Raw genomic sequence first — 22,080 nt, 5'->3', positions numbered from 1 at the left:
GCAAACATCTAGAGACAAGGTTTAGTTATCCTCTCCTCTTTCCTACATGCCCCAGGTCTCTCAGCACAGGATATAAACTCCCATTTTGCCCCTTTCAGAAGTTTAGAATTTACATATGCATATTATTAAATTTAGTCTTTTCCCCTTATTTATCTATCCAATGTTAATTTGTTTGTTCATCCAGATTCAGAAGAATCCAGATGGTATTCTTCTGTGAATGTTGACTGGAATATCAAAAGAGTTAGAATTTGATGCTTGTGTGTCTCTAAGCTATGGTGTGGGTGTTAGAAAGTTGCTGAATTTTTGAAGGCCCAGACTTCTCTTTCTCTTTGTCTTTCTAAGACAAATAAATTCACTCAATGATCTAAGAGGTTTCCTCTAGTCCCTCCACTCCAGGATCGCTGGGCCCGCATCATTCTGAGTCCTGTAATGATCTTTACAATACTCTGGAGAAGGATCACATAAGATATAGATCAGACTCGAAGTGAGATAATTTGGAGGAGAAAGTTCAACTTCAACCCCTTTGTTTTACAGGTGAGGAGACTAACATTAAAAGCAATGTTAACTGAAATAACTAAGGATCTATATTTAGCGTGGGACAGAGAAGAAATTATCTTACTTATATTGATTCAAATGAACTTATTTACATATGATCAAAAAATAAGCAACTTGGGCTTAGACTTGTAGACACTCTCAATATGAATTCATTAATAGTTCCAAAACAATTTTAATAGAATTTATGGCCATTACTAATAAGTATCCAACTTTTCAAGTAGTAAATATGAATGTAAACAAAATATCTTCATGCCATTCTTTCATTTGATGGATGCCTAGTGAACTAAACATTAAGAATATAAAGATTAACAAGGTCCATAGTAATTTCTAACATCTTCCCTATTCTAAAACACTATGGTATTCCATCTACTTTCAAATTTCATTCTGTTGGAGGCCAAACTTCCATGCAATACCTATTCATCTGCTTATCTGTCTGTCTATATTAAACACAATTCAATATTTTTGACTTGTCCATGCTTACTTGTTGGATGTCCCATGAAGATTTGTTAGTACAGTGAAGTTGTTTCTCACACTTCGCAAACTGGCGAGGACCTATAAGGAAAAGATTTCAAATGATTAGGAACAAAAGAAGACAAATGGGCATAAACAGAGGCTACACTCCACCCAGGAACAGAGTGATAGCAAGCCAGGGCCAGCATGATACATACCTGGGCAAAAGGTGTTACAATCAAGTCATCGCCATGTCTGGTTTAAAAAAAAAACAAAAACAAAAAAAAAACATTTAAAAATGCATTTGAATTACAAGTGACATATGATAAACTTTAATATTAAACTGTATTACTGTTAGCAACACAAATGTTATACAAGTCAACCTGGACAACAGGTAGGACTGACAGGCATAAATTGGGACCTCAGGAGCTTGAAAGGGAGAAAAATAACCACCAGGTTCATGGCTCCAAATTTACATTGAGAATACTTAAAAACACTTGCAACTAAACACTTATCTTGAGGGTATAGTCCCACTAAATAGCAGGCTCAGAGTGTTGTAATATAAAGCGACTTGTGGATTTTGGTTTCCAGGCCAGGAAATCAAAGGGAGGGCACACAGGCATACACAGAGCTGGAAAAAATGGCATAACAGTCTGGATAAAGGTTAACTTTGGATTTCCTGGCTTTTGTTGATTTGAACTACAGCCTTAATAATATTTAAACACAAATTTCTGTCTGGGAATCCCATTATTTTTTGTTTTCAGTATAACTTTTTTTCTTAAAAGTATCAAGGAAAAGCTGAGTGAACCCACTATTACCATAGCATTGTTTTTTCCTTTCGTTCCAAAGATCTGACTAAGCTTGACCTAGAATTATGTAAATCTACTTAGGAGAGGTTAGAAGTATGTTTTCAGAAATGAAGTCTAACTTCAGCACATGCTTCCATGAATCTACTCAAACCCACATTAGCAAACTCTCCAATAAAATCATCAGAAGACAGGTAGGCTTGAAATGCAAACATAAAATCAGATCAATCTTGCTATCAGATTGTGAATCACAGCAGCCACACAGAAGTTAGTTGACAATGTGCTTCCTTCACTGTGAGAGCTATCTTCTCTGTTCTCAGGATCACAACCCAAATACAACTTTTCATTGGTGAACCAGATGAGAGCAATAAACTATCAGTAAGTCCCTACCCAGTACCAGGCCTGGAGTCTACAGGTGACTAGTATTTATATCTAAAGGGGTCTCTCCTTTAGCATGGGCACTAATAATTTTCTTTTCTACCCTTCTCTTTAGCTAGAAGTCCCCTTTCAATTCATTCTAGCAAACTTATTGCACATCCATTTTGTATAATTAAGACTATGATACTGATTAAAGTAAGCATTCTTTTGTGATTGCTATGTGTCTTGCCCTGTGGCCTGACAGAGATGATGCAGGTTCTCTTAATATTCCCATTTTACAGATGACATCAAGGCTCACAGAGGCAGCAACTATTTCACTAGTACAAAGCTGCTAAGTAGGAAAACAGATACTGTTTGATTGAAGAAAATTATGCTTTTAATAATTATATTTTATGATGGTAAATTAAATTATGACCCCCTCAATTTAAAATATATTAGGGGAGACAGAAATATTTGAGCACAATATAGATGTTATAAAGGTGAAACGGAAGATTCAAACAGTGGATGTTTACCAGAGAAAAAATGAGAGGTGATAATAAAAAGATTAGAAGAACCCCACTCCTAGGTATCTACCCAAAAGACACAAAAACACTCATTGAAAAAGATACCTGCATCCCCATGTTTATTGCTGCATTATTTACAATTGGAAAAACATGGAAACAGCCCAAATGCCCAAAAGTAGAGGACTGGATTAAAAAGATGTGGTATATATACACAATGGAATATTACTCAGCAACTAAAAAAATAAATATGTCTTTTGCAGCAACATGGATGAAGCTGGAAAAGATCATGTTTAGTGAAGTAAGCCAGAAAGAAAAGGAAAAATACCAAATGGTTTCACTCATAGCAGGAGTATAATGGACCAGGCGAGAAAATATTAATAATAATGAACAGCTATATACCAGAGACATTTTATGGGGGTGGAGTGGGGAATGGGATCAAAAACAGTTGGGGGAGGGAAATGCACTGGACTATGGTGATGGCACATGGGTGATTTGGTGATGGGAAGCCCATGGGGATTCCAACTGAGTTGGAAAAAATGCACAAAATGATGTAAAAATAAACTATTATATTACTTTTAAAAAATAAGATTAGAAGAAGCAGGAAAGGTTGGATTGAATGGGTACCATTTGTAATGAATTTTTTTTTAAGATTTTTAAATTTATACACACAAGAACTGGGATATAGGCCAGAGGTGTAGGGGGTGGGTGGTGGTGAGAGGATTCACCAGAGACAGAGTGGGGAGCAGAACAGGTGATCCAGATCTACTGAAACGCACTTCTGAGGGGAGCAGAGGGCAGGTCAGGAGTGGTCTGCTTCACCATGTGGGTAAACTCCCTGGGTGGGGATCAAACTCATGCTACAGTGGATGCAGATAGCTTCATAGTGTTGCGTTTTAACTTTTTGTGCCACCAGGGACGGCCCTGCAATGAACTTTGAAGGGCAGGCTTTCAAAGGTATGGACAGTAGATGCTACCAATTCAGAGAAACAGCATGAACATGGACATGAGTTAGGATTCAACCCATTTACTGGATGTTTGGTGGCTGACCATATTAATTACACACATTTATAGAGAATAAGACCATCAAGTTAAGGGGAATGCTAGTTAGGGAGATGGTACTTTACTCAATAAGAAGAAATGAGCCAGTGAAGATTTTTAGTGAAACAGACAAATGGAAGCATGCTTTAGAAAGTAAAGTGCTGTGGACACCAGGCCAGTATAAGGATTAGAGGGAGGACAGAACTGGGAAGATTAGTTAGTGGGGTAGTATAAACATTTACATGAGAAGAAATAAGTGAGGCAGAGGAAGAAATTGAAAAGACTAGAAGAGGACAAAGACATTTTTCTTAGAATTCAGCATTTAATTGAAGGGATTATAAGAAATGTTTTCCATTTTAAAAATGGGTGACTGGGAATATAATGAAGTCATTAATAAAGTGAGGAGGAGTGGGGGAGGAGATTGTCCCTTTCCACATGTTGAATTTTATGATACTCACTGATATCCTTACAGAGAAATCAAGTGGGGAGACTATCATAGGGGAATTGCAGCTACAGATTTAGGAGATTTGGCTGTGAGCCATGGCAGGGGCTGACATCATCATGAGATGATGGTATATGTCTAGAGAGAGAATCAAAGGAAGAACTTCAGAGAGATGGTGAGGAAACAGAAAGACTAAAGAGTAAAGAGAGGAGCAGTGGTGATAAAATCGGTGTGGTGAATTGTTTTAAAATCTGCCGTTCCCCTAGCTATTTCCTTGAGATAGCTTGCTATCTCAGGATATGTTTCATATATCTTGCTATTTGTTCAGAAATCTGTGTGAAGTTCATATTGTTCATAGCACATAGGGGTTACTGGGGGATAAAGTAATGGAGTTGGACTTAAGTAGATCGTCTTTGGTCCTTGGGTTTCTGGAGTCTAAACACCTCAAAAAAGTTCAATAAACAAATCTCCTACATATGTAGTACCTAAAAGTAGTGTATTGTTGCATGACTTGGGGAGCAAAACTGCACAAACTGGCAATTAAAGGGATATTAATAAACATTAATAGGGCGCATATCAATATCACTTTATCATTATGGAACTCTAGGAGTTTAGAACAGAATGTCTGGGAGCAAAAAATGGTCTTGCATGTTCCCAGCATATTCCTTGAAGGGGCTGAGCTGCAAATTCTAATGCTGTAAGTCATATAATAGCAGCCAGAGAATTGATCAGATAATCTATAGATAATTCATAGCAAGTACAGGAAAAGAAATTAAACAAAGAAAAAATCTCCTATTTAACTACACAGATTATTTATGGAGTTATTATGAAGTTCAAAATCATATACATAATCAGGAAGAAAAGAACAAGAAAATAACAAAAACATTGGATCATAAAACTGATGTACTTAGTTTTCCAAACCACTAGAGAGGGCAATGCTTCTCACCAACAAGGCTGGATTATTCAGAATCGTTGTAAGAGCATCATCTAGTGACAAAACTAGCACATTACAATTTTTGAGAATAACTGGGTAAGAACACTTAAAGAGTATTAGAATTGAGTATAGGTCTACTTTAAATACTGAAATGGTTTTCTAGAAATGCTATCCTCTCGATTTTATCAATCACACCTTTCTCTCTTGTCCTCCCTACAAATAACATGGAATTATACTTGTATTACTTGTGTAACATTGATTTTAGTGTATTTTATAAAGGGACATGTACTATTATGGTTAAGAGCACAGAATTTGGGGCCAGATAGCATTGTTTTGCTTCTTAGATGCTACTTCCAGCTATGAGATACCAGGCCCCTATGCCTCAATATTTTTACATGAAAATTATGTTATGAAAATTAATTGCTATATATATACAACTCACATAGTAGTGCTTGGCACATAACACACTTTAGTTACGGTTTTCCTACTAGTACAAGGTATCATTCCTATTACAATTAAAGAATTGCATTCCCAGCTGGTAAGAGTTTCTTTAGGAGAGTGTGTTTTCCCCACTGTAATTAAGAGAAGTATTACTTAAATTCTACTTTACATTTACAAAGCATTTTCATATATGTACATTATTTCATGTGATGAGAGAATGTTTGCGACAGAATGGTGTGGCCACCTACTTTTTTGGTCAAGTCTAAAACTTCACATCTATCTTCACAATCAACCAGTAACTTGTAAATATTTATTAATTGTTCACTGGATTTGCTCTACCATAAAGCCCCTCCATCTAGTTGGATTAGCAAAACAGCCTCCCTTTTGGTGCTCAGGCACAGACTTAGCCACCTTCCAAAAAAATCTTCATATTGCAATCAGAGTTAATTTTACATTCATCTGATTATTTTCCCCCTCCCCCAGTTTAAAGCTTTTAGAAGCTCCCCAGGTCTGTATGCATGAAGGTCAATGCTTTTGTATAGGCTCTACTCAAAGAGGGTTCTGCATATGTGTCTAGCCCCATCTTCCCCCACTTTCCCATCTCTTTATACTCTCTGCCTTTGTCCTACTGAACTGCGGTTCTTGACAATGCTCCCTAACCACTAGAGTTGGTTAGTACCTTCATCCTGCATATGCATATGCGTATGCCCAACTAACTCCTGCCACTTAATTGTGGCATCCTCAAAGTGGAATCCTGGCCCTGCCTTTTCAGGCTTCACAAAGTCCTGTGTAATCCTTTCTCTAGCTGCCCTTACCTAAGGAGATCAACACTGTTTTAATTGACTTGAAGATATAGGAAATATATTATTTGCTAATAAAGTACCTAAATTTAGAATTTTTTTTTGTTGTTAAAAGTATAAATATGGATTTCAGAGTAGCTGGGAAGTAACTGCAAAAGTTTACATTATTATTTTAATTCTTCATCCCCATTTACAGTTTATTTATGTATTAAATATCCATGTTGGTTTTTTTTTTTTCATTTAGACTCCCTAAGACTTGTTTCTCTATTTATTGGGTAAGTTACTTAATCTTTGTTCTAGCATCTTCATCTAAAGACAAATGTAGAATCAAACATATTAGGATCATGGGAATTAAATGAATTATATGTATATAAGACTTTAAATGGCACATAACACATCAGAAATGATCAATCAATGTGCTCTTTTCTTTACAGATAATTTAGAAACTATAAAAAGAGTCAATGTCTTAAAGTCATGCTAATAATAAATGTGGTGTTGGTAAGGCTACCTAAAGTCGTAGACTTCATATTGTACTTTTTTTGATAGTCCATCAATATACAGTGGGGGAGTTATTAAGCTTTTCCTCTTACTTCTTAAGCCTTATTTCCCTTGACCACTCCCTCTGAAGACCACTTAAAACTCACACAAGTGATGGCCTGAAAAATCTCTTTATCTACAAAGGAACCATGGATCCTCCTCCCCTGCAGCTCTGCAGGTGGAAAATGAAAACTGAGTAACCTCACCAGTTTCTAGTACTTTATGTTCCCATGGGGAAATCTCTACTTCTCTGGACTAAGGTATTACGTTAGAGATGACCAAAGCACAGGAACTGAGCAGGAACCAACAAATTATTGCCACATCTAGGAAAACATCTGAAATGTTGGGACCCAATGGTGATCTTGTTTTACTTTACTAGAAAGTCTTATTTCAAGCTCTCTTTTGTGGCTAAATTAAAGGCAACTTTAATTCACATGAAATTTAGTTTTACTTTTTTTTTTTTTTTAAGATTTATTTATTTGTGCATACAGAACTGGGGTACAGACCAGAGGCTCAGGGGCGGTGAGAGGCTTCACCAGAGACAGAGTGGAGAGCAGAACAGGCAGATCGAGGAAGTACACTGCTGAGGGGAGCAGCGGGCGGGTCAGGAGAGGTCTGCCACGCCATGTGGTCACCTCCGGGGCAGGCGGGAATCGAACTCATGCAGAAGCGGCCTTAGATTCTCAGTGTTGTGCTTTAACCCGCTGCGCCACCAGGGAGGGCCCATTTTTACTTTTAACATCATTTAATTCTTCCTCCTTGGTTGTATTTCCTCCTACTTTTTGGAATTCCGGTGAGAGATTAAAAAAAAAAAAAAGGTGTTGTCCTTTACTGCTAGAATTTAATTCAGCTAATTTCTCTAACTTAGAATTTAATGCAGCTAATTATTATTATTCACTCAAAAGTTTAAGGGCCCTAATGGTCCAGATCTCACAAATTCCCTGTCCAGCCCTTCCTCTAGCTTCTCTATTTGAAGAAATTAATGCGATTAATTGACAAACTGTTCTGCTGGACATGTGGGCTCCCAAGCACAGAATATTCTCTAAGTCCCACCTGAGGGCCTTCATATCAAGACTTCAGACTATCTCTGTCCTTCTTTTTCTTTGTTCCATGAATAGAAGGCAAGAAAAGCAGTGAGAGATTCAGGGACTTCTGTTCCACTATTTCAATCCAGCCTGAAGAGTAACAATTCAGGAAACAGCTTTGAGAGAGCATTAATTTAGGTCAGGATGCCTGTATGAAGCTGGATTTTCTAAAAAGATCCTGATAAAATGAAAAAACAGAAGAATCTGGATATTATTCAATCCCACTTCTTGTTGTGTTGAGAAATATAAATTTCCAAGCTGATGGATATATAAAAGTTTTACTGCAATGTTGAAATATTTGCAAAACAAAACAGTGTGTTATTATTATTCACTCAAAAGTTTAATATGTCTCGTTATCATTATCTTTTTGATAGGGTGTTGTTATGTTGCCAAACTGTTTTCTTGGTAAAGACTGTTCTTTATTATGAAAATTTGCCCTTTCTGCACTTTTTACAGTATTAAAAAAAAACCCTAAAAATAACACTATGCAACTTACATTTACAATCTTTACTTGTCTACATTTAAAGCTGGCAACACTATGTAGACCATAAAGTTAGGGGGAAATTTTTACTGGTTGTAACACTGAAAAGAGGGAAAACCATGAGTAACAGAGAATTTGGGATACAATCATTCAAAACCAAGTCTCTGTTTCAATAGCAGAGTAAGATGGACTTTTTTTTTTAAAGATTTATTTATTTGTGCATACAGAACTGGGGTACAGGCCAGAGGCTCAGGGGCAGTGAGAGGCTTCACCAGAGACACAGTGGGGAGCAGAACAGGCAGATCGACGAAGTACACTGCTGAGGGGAGCAGCGGGCAGGCCAGGAGAGGTCTGCCACACCATGTGGTCACCTCTGGGGCAGGCGGGGATCGAACTCATGCAGAAGTGGCTTTAGCTTCTCAGTACTGTGCTTTAACCCGCTGTGCCACCAGGGAGGGGCAGATGGACTGTTAACTTTAAGGTCTTTCCAGGTTCAAAATTCTTATAACCTTTTATCTTAAGTAAGGAATCACCAGTTAAATCTGAAATCTGAAATTTGGCTGGAATCTACTGGCACGATTCTAAGTGACACAGGAACCCATTATGCATCTTGGCATTCGTCTGGAGAATAGTTAGCTATCTTCCAAAACTAATCACTTACTTGTTTGTGAATTAAGTTCTAGTTACAGTCAGCTCACATTTACTTTTCTCTTTCCCTAGAAGTCCAGAAAGGTGTTTCTATTGGTCAAAGAGAAAATCCTTATGCATTGATTGTCAAAGTCCTCCATCCAAATCTTAGCTAGAATCTCCTGATTCTGTATAGCTAACAGTTAAGTGGACACTTGTCTTTCAGTCTCAGGTACCTCTTTTCTGAAGTCATCTGTTTTCTATAGGGTCAAAGAGATTCTACTTTGCAGTCTGAAGATCATAGCTGGGACGAATCCAAAAGGATAGGCTCAGCTGCATCATGGGATGTAGTATGGTATCTAGTCCTGGGTTAGGGGCAGTTTCTCAGTCTCAGTCTTGGTTTCAACATTTATAGAGTAGAGATAAAAATGCTACCTGATAGGAATGCTGTGAAGATTAAGAGAGATAATGAATGTAAATATACTTGCCCATGATAAAAGCTCATGAAATGTTTACTCCACTCCCTAGTAAAGTTATATGTGCATTCCTCTTAACTTTTATATTTAATTGTAACCTCTCTGAGAGTATGCCACCTTTTTGAGAATGAAATCTACTTTTGACTGGTCTATGACTTTTCACTTTTATCTCTGATCTCTGAAGCCTAGCACATTATAAGTCATATGGTGACTCCTTTGTGCAGGGAGTAAATAAATTAATTTTGTCCAACCCAATTACTGCCAATTTTAGGGTAGAGATGCTTCTATTAAAATCTGCTGGAAAAAATCCCCAGGGGATTATTTTCTTGCATGGATTTAAAATTTCCCTTTCACAAGAGAGCGACCCTCTTTAGTTTCTTTTCCAGTAATAGAAGAGAGACTAGTGGAATTTTCCAGACTGGAGTCTCTAGGGAGCTACTAGTATTTTTATAACATATGATGTTAAAAACAATTGTATGTGTGCCCAGAAACCTTTTAAGGAATGGATTCCAGCATCCAATTTTATTTAGTTCCAGAAATTTAATAAACAAGTAACACAACCCAGTTATTGTTCTTTAAAAAAATTAAGAGATCTATAATTAATAGCAGCAAACTAGAAACATCAGTTGTGTTCAATAAGCAGGAGAGTGTGCTTATGTCACACCAAGGAGGCAGGCAACAAATGGTCATTGTGTTAAGGGTGCAGAGAAAGAACATGGACATGTGGCTGGATGACAGCTTATTAAATGTTACCAGGCAAAGTATACCAAGAAAAGATATAGTAGTCAACCATCATTTTCCTTAAATGTAGCTTCATGTAAAATGTACCTGCTGTGGAAAATTCAAGTGTGGTTTGCAAAGAGTGTCAAAGTTTTTATCCTAAAACAATTCAGCAGTTCAGTGAGACCATAGCTACATGGTCCTCATACTACAGAGTATCAGTCTCATTAAGGTTGACCATCATTGTCACCTTTGCTCATTCTCATTTCCTTCTCCTTCTGTTCCATGACTTCGGGGGGAAAAGTTGTCACTGTTACTGTAAACAGGGTTAAAGATGAGGTATCGCTGAAACTTGGAGTCAGACTTACTGTTCACTTGGGAGTGAAGAGTTTCTCGACATTGCCTTTGGTGACAAGTCATAATCGCTGTCTGATCTGTAGAGAAAGGACTCTCGACGCTGACTGTGCCCAGGAAAGGTGGCATGAAGCACCAGCCCAGAGGAAGAGCCTGCTTGGGGGTCCAATGGGCTCCGACTTGGGGAAGGGCCATTTTCCACATCAAAGCTTAAAAAGAAAACAGAAAACTCTGGTCATATGAGAGGCAGAAAAGAGCATCCAACATACAGTGAGAACTAACACATGGTGGGAACATTACATAAAACCTCATATTTTATGGAAGTTTTCATCTAAGTTGTGACCATTCTATTCTGTATCAAGGACATAGCCCCACAGAAGCCCAGGAATTTGCCTGAGTTCACCATTAGCAAACAGGGGAGCTGGACTTGAACCTGGGAGCAAAATCCCCTAGCATGAGCACTTTGATAATTTAAAATAAGAACCAACCATAAAATAATTTGGTGATAATAGCTACTCCAGAAAGAACATCTAGTATCACTCTAGGTGTTAGATACTGAGCTATCACTTGAATGAGTTCCTAGCTAGAAGACTTCTTCCTGTCATAAATAAAATGTCAGTCTCATTAAAGATACAATATGCATATTTTTTAATGTTTTGGGAATAAAGTCCTTTCCTGAAAACATCCACTGGCTGATTATATGGGAGACTCAGGCTAAGATTTAATATTCATATACAAGTTTAACTGCAGAATATGATTTAGTTAATCTGATAATGCCAAATTACCCTTCAGGGGTACAGAATTCCATCTCTGGAAGAGGATATTCCCAGTGGCTCAAACAGAGGAATGCCATCAAAATTTCAGTCAATCTCTTACATACTCCCATTTGGAGCCCAGAATTATGTGAATAAGCTTTGATCAATGAGCACACAGGTGACAGAGTAGACACTGTCTCTTTTCTCTCTCCACCCTCATGTTACCTTATGTCCTCTGTCCTTTTCTATCATCCCATGTACATTTTTTCTGCACAAACTTCCTTACCCTCAGGTTAACAGTAACCTTCCTGTCTATCATGTCTCTAAACTACTCATATTCTCAGCAAAAGTGTTACAGAGAGGTACTAGAGAAGGTCTGAGGCTGGGATAGTAGTAGCCTTCCTTTAAACTTACCCACCTGACAAAATTTACCTCTACATTTGTGGTTCTTGGAGTGCATTTTGATTATTTTTCTTTAGTTTAAAACTTGCTTTCCTAATGATTATTACATTTACATCTCATGACAATCCTCTAAAGGACATATATAGCATGATCCTACTCTGCAAGTGAGGAAGATGATGCTGAGGGAGATATCTTGCTTAAAGTCACAGGTCAGCAACTAGCAGAGTGAGAATCGCAAGGCCCAAGTCTTCCTAGTCATTTCTCTACAACCACTCACTTCTCTAATTGCCAAATTCTAGATTGGCTTACTGAGTAACTACATGTAATTTCCCCCATCTCTGAATTTATACATAAAGGGTTGTTATATAAAGGGTTGGTCAGATTATGAGCAACTTTGGCTGTTATCTTGAATGAAACAAAGAAGGCAGCAAATTACCCTGAAACTATATGTTTCATTAAAACAGGCAAAGAAGACAGCACAGAATGCAGGCAGGGTCATGATGCTTCCCTGGAGAACATTCTGAAAAGTTGCTTTTAGCCAACCCACAAACTCCAGGTGTCTGACAAGAAGCATCAAGTGAGAATTTCTGGTTAAAAGCACAAGGAAGAGCCATAACAATCCAATATGTATTTGTACTTCTAAGGTACTGCAGATCTATTTTCACAGCAGGCTAATGGTCTGGGATGGGGCTGCCTTTCAAAGACTACAGGCAAGCAGGTAGGTGGGCAATTACGCACACATACCAGCCTGTTTGCCAGCTTGCCCAGAGGTAGAACTATGTTGTAAGCCAAATATGTCATGGCAAGTGAAAATATAATGAAAGCTGACTCGTGAGCTTTCCTTGGGTGAGTTCTCTACTGGTTGAGCAAAATAAAGAACTCTTTTGTGGATAAGGGCTCCTTTGTACACCCAGATCCTGTAGAACCAGTAGATCCTGATGCTGGCTCTGAATTCTTCTTAAGGACAAAGAGGTTATAGATTCTTAAAAGGTGAAGATGGGAATACACAAAGCCTAAGAGTGGACATGAACTTTTTGAAATTTCAAAAACACAGAAATATTTTGTAATAGTTGGCACCCAGCTACTCACTGCCTTAGGTGCCCCCAAATCTGTTAAACTTCACAGTGACCAGTAAGTAAAGGGCTTGCTGTCAGGAACAGCAGGGAGACTCTAACTTCAGCACTATGGCCTGACCCATTTAATGGGTCAATGTCTGTCTGGTAGCAGTTATTAAATGTCATGAGTATCACTGCTGTGGGTATCTGTGCTAAAATCTTAAAAGAGGTGCCAACTGATTGTGTCACCAAACTCCTAGCACTTTGTCCATTAAGGATCCCCACCAGAGTTCATTCTGTTTCTGCTAAAGGCATTCCTACTGGGCAAAAAGCAAGTCTACGGTCATCACCCTAAAGTGATGTTGCAAGGCATTCTATCTCCAGTGTTAGTATCCGGGAAGTCTGGTCCTGCAAGGAAAACAGGGACAAGACCCAAACAACAACTGTGTCTCCATGCTGCTCTCCCTGGCTTTGTTCTCTTTCTTCTTTACCTTGTCTAAACTCACAGAAGAACTTGCTGGAATTCAGAAAAAGCTAGGGAAGAATTCTCAGGGTGCAAAGCAGCTGACAAATAGCCTTTCATATCCCCTGGGGCACTGTTTAAAAGCAACCAACACAGATGTATGACTTAGGAACAAACATGAATCACCAACCATACACCAGTCCCAGTCCCAGCAAAATTAGCAGGCAGACATCACAATACATCCCACAGATCTAGGGCGGGAGGAGGGGTTGTGGGCAAGGAAAGACTGAGGATAGACTTTGCAAGCAAAATGAATGTGTCACACTAACTGAAATACAGCTAGGGAGACAACAAAATCTGAAACCCAGAAACAAACACAAGTATAATATCATTATTGACTTAGGATAATTTTTCTTCTGCCTTAATCAGAATATACATCCATGACTTAGTTCTCTTTATATTAAAAAAATCTTTATGAAAGTAATGTAAGAATGTTATGTAAGACATTGACAGTAAAGAATAAAATCCATAGTATTAGCAATTTAGGGGTTTTCTTCTGAATATATATATATTTTTTATCATGTTTGGCCTTTGTTTCTACAAGTCATTTTTATAAGTATGGCACAACTTCCAGATTTTCAGTAGCTGGACCATCATTTTCTTATGTATTTCCCTTACCACTGGCCATTGTATTAATGATTTTAAGTAATGCTGCCATCTATATCTCTGACCTTAAAGCCACCCTCCCACTTGACTCTGTATTCTTCTCCCTGTGTAGGCTGACTATTCTGAACTGAATCAACTGCTTTCTGTTTAAGATTTGATTTTAATGTTTTCATTGAGGCAATATTGGTTTATAACACTGTATATTATTTAGAGATATAAGATCACTCCCTCCCAGTGTTTTAATCTATCACACCTACCACTATATCAGTCCTCTACCACATCCATTGTTGCCCTCCCCCCCCACTTTGTTCTTTCTCTGCCTCTAATCCGTCCAGTACACCCATATATATGGTCATATTTTGAGGGTATGTTAATGGCTTTGCTTTATTGGACCCTTTGTTTTGTTTCTAAATATTCCATATCTAAATGATGACAACTAGTATTTGTCTTTCTTCTTCTGACTTATTTTATTTAGCATCATCCCCACCAGTTCCTTCCACATTGTCACAAATGGAAAGTTTATCTTTTTATAGCTGAGTAGATCCCATTGTGTATACTAAATCTGCATGATCTACTCATTTGCTCTTGACCATGTATGCTGTTTCCATAGCTTGGATATTTTAAATAGTGCTGCAAAGAACACAGAAGTACATATGTTCCTTTGAATTAGAGCTTTTACATTCTTTGGGTAGAAACCTAAGAGTGGAATTCCTGGATTGAATGGTAGATCTATTTTTTTAAATGTTTATTTATTTATGCTTACAGAACTGGGGTACAGGCCAGAGGTACAGGGGTGGAGAGAAGATTCACAGAGTAAATCCCCACAGAGACAGAGTGGGGAGCAGAACAGGCAGATTGACAAAGTACACTGCTGAGGGGAGCAGCGGGTGGGTCAGTAGAGGTCTGCCATGCCATGTGGGTCAGCTCCCTGACTGAGAATTGAACTCATGCTGCAGTGGCTTTGCAGAGCTTCATAATACAGTGCTTTACCCCACTGCACCACCAGGGAGGGCCCACGTAGATCTATTTTTAATGGATCTTTTGATTTAAAAAGATTTTGAGAAATCTCTATTGCTGTCCATAGGGGACTGGATCAGTCTACATGTTCACCAACAGCATGTGAGGTTCCTTTTTTGCCTATCCTCACCAACACTTGTTGTTTCTGGTCTTTTTGATATAGGCCTTTCTCACAAGTGTGAGGTGGTATCTCACTGTGGTTTATGAATTGCAAGTCAAAATTGCAATTCACTGATGTTAAGTGATGATGAGCATTTTTTATGAGCTTGTCGCTCATCTGTATGTTAAGATCTATTTTTTTTTTTTAGGATTTATTTGCACATACAGAACTAGGGTATAGGCCAGAGGCTCAGGGGCGGCAAGAGGCTTCAACAGAGACAGAATAGGGAGCAGAACAGGCAGATAGACAAAGTACACTGCTGAGGGGAGCAGCGGGCGGGTCAGGAAAGGTCTGCCACACCATGTGGTCACCTCCGGGGCAGGCGGGGATTGAACTCATGTGGAAGTGGCTTTAGCTTCCCAGTGCAGTGCTTTAACCTGCTGAGCCACCAGGGAGGGCCTAAGATCTATTTTTTTGATAACCTCCTGATACGTTGTATCTAGAATTCCTAGTTCCTGAAGGCAATGGTGGTAGGGGATAATGTGTGAGAACTTGTGTTCCTTGTAACTGGAATACCCTTCCCATGATTTTCTCCAATATATCACTCTCTTTAAAATTCAGCTTATGTCATCTCTTCCAGTAAGTATTCTCTGACATTGCAGCCCTAATTCCATTTATATTCATGTTCATCCTCTGTTTTCCAGGACTCCTTTACAGCAGTTCTTACATCTTCCTTCCCATATAACTCTCCATGCTTTTAGCTGCTCATGATTAGATTGTTATCTCAAAGATTTCAGGGATGCAATGCTACTCATTTTTGTATTCCATGCAACTGGATTTCAGGTTCAGAACCTTATAAACATTGCTGAACCAATGAAAAAGCATGCAGTGTTTCTCCTATCCCTTCCCTCTTCCTGTTTTCCAATCGTCATCTCAAATCCCACAGGCATGGGTTGCCACTGTTTCCCTTAAATGAGTCCAAAGAGATGTGGCATAAATTTATTTGAAAAGCCTTATGAGGAAATGTTTTAAAAATAAAAATAAAAGATATGGAGCACTGCTGTGTTCTCCCTGAGCAAAACAATAATGCATAGGGAAATATAAATCACTGGTTTAGATGCTTGAAATGGTGACATCTTTACAGAAACAAATGCCTAGAATGGGAAAAGTCCTCCTCTACCAATTTCTGTTTGTCACAGCCTCACGCCTTTCTTTTTAATAAAATCAGGAACATTCTCTGCCCCATACTTTCACTTCTGGTGGTTTCCACTCCCAAAGAATCTGTGTAAAACCAACCCTGAACTATGCCTATTTGAAAGGTAGCCAGCAGATGGCAGAAGCCAGCCACATTTTCCCTGGACTGCTCCTCCCTGGCCTCCTATCTAAGTAGGCGGGGCTGCTTGCAGTCTTGGAGGGAAAAATATGACTGAAGCCTTATTCATAAGCCTGGAAGGAAAAATCAAGGATAAAGAACAGAACCACAAGGTGTACACGAAACCTTTTATTATACTAAGAGAAGCTCTGTTTCCAAGAATTCAAGCTAAGCCAGGTGGTTGCAGAATTACCTGTAATTATCCCCAGGGTGGTTGTTTCCTGATCCCCAATTACCTGCACACACCCCAATTTCTGTAACAAAGAAACATGAAACAACATCACAGGAATAATTCATTTTTGGATCAGAGAAAACCTTTTCAACTCAGTCCTTCTCTAGGTGAGCTCCTTTAGCTTATTTTAGCAAATAGCCCCACTGACAAGATAGCAAGTTCTACAAATGATGTTGAAACTAATGGGTCAGTACAGTGATTCATCAACATTTCAGGGGAGTGCTCTACTACTTGCTTGTGCATTCTTTCTTAAAAATACTTATGGATAATTTCCACATCATTGAATTCTTACAATTTTGGGGGGGAGGTTAATTCTCTTTGCCCCATCTCAATTGGAGGAAACAATGAAGGTTCCAAAGTGTGCAACTTCATTTGAAAAAAGTGGGTTTTAATTAAACCCAGCAATCTCTGCCCAGGGACCTCTCTTCCATGTCCCCACAGATCTTTTCATTCCAGTCCACACTGGACTGTCTTCCTCTGTTTACATCTCTTTCATTCCACTAGACTGTGACTTTAAAGCATGGACTTAAGTCTTAATCATTTTTTATCCCTAGGGCCTAAAACTGAGTGACACACCAAAATTCTAGACAAAGATTTTTGTTAAGTAAATGAGGGAATATCATAGTTTATATCTCACAGGTGACAAAAAATGTCATTCCTACTTGTATTAAAACTGCTGCCAAGTGAAGAACTTATAGGTTCTTCTATCCACTCTACCTTCTCTGCAGTATCTGAAGAAGCTCATCCCAAGGGTCTTGGTTTTTGAGACTGTAACCATCTATAATAAGGCGTGTGTGTGTGTAGGGGTATGTGTGGTATACATAAGAAGGCTGTGATTCTTTAAAGAGTTCGATTGGAAAGAACTCCTTAATTAAATGTAGAAACCAACATCAAATGCTTGCATATCATTTTGATAAATAAAAATTGCTATTATTTATGAATTTCTATTGTCCACCACCTCAATGTGTTATCCAGTCTTAAAGGGAAAGTGGTTTGCATTTGGCATCGCATGAAGGGCATACATTTACCCACAATGACACTGACTTGCTTTTACATAATTAATGCTGCAGGCTACAACCAGTTCTAATTTCGAATGAAAAACTTAGCTGTGCAATATCACAGCCAGCCTATGTGTAGCTGAAGGCAGGCAGACTTCCTCTGGCCACAGCTCCAGCAGATTATCTCAGTTCTGTCCTAAGAATTCAGTTCCAAAGTCTATGATTTCCCTTCCTTGGAGGAAAAAAGAGAACTGATATTCAGTTCATCTGAATTTTATAAGCAGCTTCCTACTGCTTTCCTTTTTCTCTTGGGGCTTTGGAAATTATAGTCATGGCAATAAGCCAAAACTGCTTTCACCACTGAAAAGTTTAAACAGAGGTAGCAAAGTAATACTGGAGAGCTGTGGACTTCCAATTCTTGATCTGTAGGGAAATGACTGAAATGAAACAGGGTTTCTTTGTATTCTGCCCCACTTCAACTTAATCTTTTCATACCAAAATGAAGAAATGAGTAAGTAGGCGATCTTGCAGTGTTTCTGAGATTAGCTATCCTACAAGCTTTTGAAAGATCAATTCCTGAGTGTGCTTCAATATGGTTTTATATTGCTAATGATTATTCATTCCACAAATATTTATTAAACACCCACTAAGAAAATAAGATATTGTGCTGAGTCTAAAAATACAGCAAAGTAGAAGACGAGCAAGGTACCCATGAAAAAGAATGGAGGATAAAGTAATTTCAAATAGGGAAAATTCTATGAAGATAAAACACTATTATGTTGGATACGGGTACAGAACATACTATTTCTTTAGTCTGGGAATTCGGCAGGCCCATTCTATGAAGTTATAATGGCTATCTATAACTCTATGCCAAGCATACCATCCATCTTTGTCAGATGAGATCATCTGAATTGACATTTGATAGTGCTACCTGTACAGTCTGTCCTTGGGCTCTTTCTGATTTCCATTTCTACATCTTTTAAAGTCATAGGCTTGGACCAGGTGATATTTAGACTTCAGTTTGGTGTCATTTACTAGGGTCATGAGTTGATTTTTCCATATCTCTGCCTTCCTTTCTGAATTCACTTAGCTTTCCCATTATCTCATATGGTTATATCTATATTGATATCTATGTCTACTATAGCACTTATTCTGCATAATAGTCAGTGTTCTACCCCCCTAAAAAAAAGATGGTTTTTCAAAAATACAGAACACCCTTTTTATATATATTTTTTGTTCCATTGCTAAGTCTCATGCCTGTCAGAGGTACTTGATAAATGTCTAGTGAATAAACACATCAAGAGATAAATGGGTTGGATCCAAGGAGCTTTTACAAATTTCTTTTGATATCTACCAAAGGCATGCTTATCCAAAAAGAAAGTATCTAAATGGTGCAGGGACACCAAGCCATGCTCTACTCTATGTTCACATGGAGTGCTCAAAGTTAATCCCATAAAAAAGAATCACGGGCTTTCTACCAACTGCCACCTTCAGAGAGGGTTGGGATGCCTACCATGGTGCACCAGGTGCTACCTGAAGACACATGAGAGCACTTGGTAGCAGTTACCCTTACTCTTTGGTGTTGCTGGGGCCAGAGATGGACTAATAAGGATATTGTTTTTGATTTTCCTTTGGTAGAAAACTTTCATTTTGCTAAAGACTTTTACATGGCAAGAGCTTTTATTTGGTTCATGAGATTCTTAGGTTTATAAATATTTCATTAAGAAAAAATATTAGCAGCAACAAAAGATTACTTATTTTTTCTTATTTTTCTTATGAAATATAGGATATGGGTCAGTTTTTTTTTTAATTGTTTCAACTGCTTTGGAGCATACTTTAATGTGATTTTTTAAAGTAACTTCACATTGTATTGACCCTGTTATATATTAAGTCAGAAGAAAAACAGGACCAAATGTAAACAATCCCACCTCATAATTATAAGAACACAGAGGTTTGTACTATTCAATTACAGTAAGTCTAGAAGCAGAGAGGGATTAGGACACAGCATGATTTTACCTCCTTCCTCAACCACCATTATCCCTTCTCTTTTTCAACAGTCAAACAAGTCTTCCCCAAGCTACATGAATATTATACACTTTTCCTCTATCTCTGCTTCTTCCATTGTTTTGTGGTATTACAATTCCACTTGAACTGAATCTCCCTGCTTCCACTTTCTACCCTTGAGAATGTCCCTGCTTCCACTTTCTACCCTTCTTCAAAACCTTGTCCACATGTTAACAAGAGCAATCTCCATGCAAATCAAAGCACTTCATTGCCCTTAGAATAAACTCCAACTCCTCACTTTGGAGCACACACCCCTACACAACCTATTCATGATGCCTCTCCAAATTCATCTTATGCCACACTCCTCTTTGCTCAGTATGAGTTGGCCTCAGGGATTTCCTTTTTGCTCCAGAAGCTTGCTGAATCCTTTTTCACTTTAGTAATTCTGCACATGTGTTTTGCTCACTGGTATAGTTCCTTGCTTTGAACAATTCCTGGTTCATAGAAAATACCAAATAAATATTTGTTGAATGAATAAATAAATTATGATCTCTCTGTTCTCTCCTCTATTCTTTATATTGCTGTGTTCTAATTCTTTAAGCCTTGGACTAAGTCACCTTGTAAAAAAATACATTCCCTAATCTATTAGTTAAGTAGTTCCTTTTTTCTTCTGAATGATTTTTATGACTTTTTGCAATACCTATTTGCAAACTTTTTAAAAAACTGTCTTCCTATATCATAAAACTCTAAGTTCTACGAGGACCACCTGTTGTATTTCCAAGTATTAATTAGAGCCTGCAAGATACTGCTTTTTAAATCAATGTCTGTTCAGTAAATTAATGAATTAATAAATGAGTATGCAAGTATATTCATACCAACAATCACCTTAGTGATTCAGAGCAGATCCACATTACTGTTTCTAAAAAAAAAATTTCATCACTTATTGATTTCCTGTCATTGAGACTGCTCCCACATTAATCTTAAGGAAGCTCAAATTTAAAATATCAGTTTATATAAAAATGAGGCTTGAAGCATTTTTTTTCACAGTTATTCCTCTGGGCTTAATTCAGAAAATGAGGCTAGTTTTTAGATCAAATTTTAGAAGTCATTGACCTTTCAGAGAGAATTTCAAGTAGATGTTGAGGTCTGCACCCAGGCTGTAGTCTAGCATTAGGTTTGTAAAATACCATTACTTTTATTTCAAGAATTTTATATTTTAAAAAAATAACTTACATTCTATTGAACATGAACAGGCTATATCTCTCCTTTTCTGATGAAGGTAAATGGTAGAAGGAGCAGCAGTATGATTTGTTATAAACTCAAATATTAATCATAAAATTGGAAATCATTGCCTCAGTCTCCGGTATATAGAGCACTTAATAGTGTTTGCATCTGTTCACATCTGGACTCCAAATGTTATCAGTCTTGAACACTGCACTTGCAGACAGCTTGACATTTGAGCTTTAAAATAAGTTCCTTTGAGAATGAAGGAAGGGTGATGGAAGGAGGCACAGAAAAAGTAGAGGTGCCTAAATGAGACCCCCCCCCCCAGAATCTTTTTCTTTGATGTAAGAAATAGAGTCAAGAAAAGTCACACATTTTCCTTACAGATATTGGGCTTTCACCAGGCCACCTATTAAGTGTTTGGAATGCACTAGCTCATTTTATTATTACATTAATTCTATAGGGAAGGTGTTAACTTGATTCTAAGGATATGAAAAATGATGTTCAAAGGTTTAAATAATTTAATGAGGACTAGTCAGCTGTTGAATGGTGGACCATGGGTTTAGACCTAGTATAATTGGGTCCATCAGTAAATCAATCAACCCATTCACATCAGATCTGCTCTGTCCTTTCTCTTGTTATCATACACAAATTTCCATGATTGCATCTGAACCAAAACTTTCTGTTTCTTGTGTCCATTCTCTCCTATTCATAGACAGTGCTGTTATAGGAATATACTTTCTCCTGTAACATCATTTTCCACTGAGCACATCACAAATAATTAAACTGTAAAATTTATATCTCAAACCAACCAAACAATAGACAAAAAAATAACAACCAAAAAGACTTCCACCAAACACATGAAAGTTGAAAGAAATCATCACTAGCTAATGTGAAGTACAAGAAATGTTAAAAAAAATCCTCCAGGCAGAAGGAAAATGATACCAGATAGAAATCTGGATTTACATAAAGGAATAAAGATATTTTCCTTCTTATTAAAAGTCTTCATAAAATAATTAACTGAAAAGCAAAAATAATAGCAATGTATAGTGAGATTTATAACATTAACAAAGTAAATCATGGCCCTCCCTGGTGGCGCAGCGGGTTAAAGCACTGCACTGAGAAGCTAAAGCCACTTCCGCATGAGTTCAAATCCCGCCTGCCC

At 37.8% G+C, this 22,080-nt stretch overlaps 1 protein-coding gene across 1 annotated transcript in view; it reads right to left on the bottom strand.

Annotated features, from left to right (window-relative positions):
* Window positions 1-22,080, bottom strand: part of LOC105853383 (cAMP-specific 3',5'-cyclic phosphodiesterase 4B-like) — a 216,355-nt gene that overhangs the window by 10,951 nt on the left and 183,324 nt on the right. The window contains exons 2-4 of the mRNA XM_012722129.1: window positions 10,642-10,836; window positions 1,224-1,260; window positions 1,037-1,107 (exon numbers count right to left, since the gene is read on the bottom strand). Of these exons, the coding sequence (XP_012577583.1) occupies window positions 1,037-1,107; window positions 1,224-1,260; window positions 10,642-10,836 (303 nt within the window). The remainder of the gene's footprint in view (window positions 1-1,036; window positions 1,108-1,223; window positions 1,261-10,641; window positions 10,837-22,080) is intronic.

The sequence above is a fragment of the Condylura cristata genome, unplaced genomic scaffold (genome assembly GCF_000260355.1).
Source record: "Condylura cristata isolate star-nosed mole 26May11 unplaced genomic scaffold, ConCri1.0 scaffold00008, whole genome shotgun sequence".
In the NCBI taxonomy this organism is placed as follows: domain Eukaryota; kingdom Metazoa; phylum Chordata; class Mammalia; order Eulipotyphla; family Talpidae; genus Condylura; species Condylura cristata.
The sequence above is the reverse complement of the archived record's forward strand: the minus strand, read 5'-3'. Positions and strand labels throughout refer to the sequence as shown.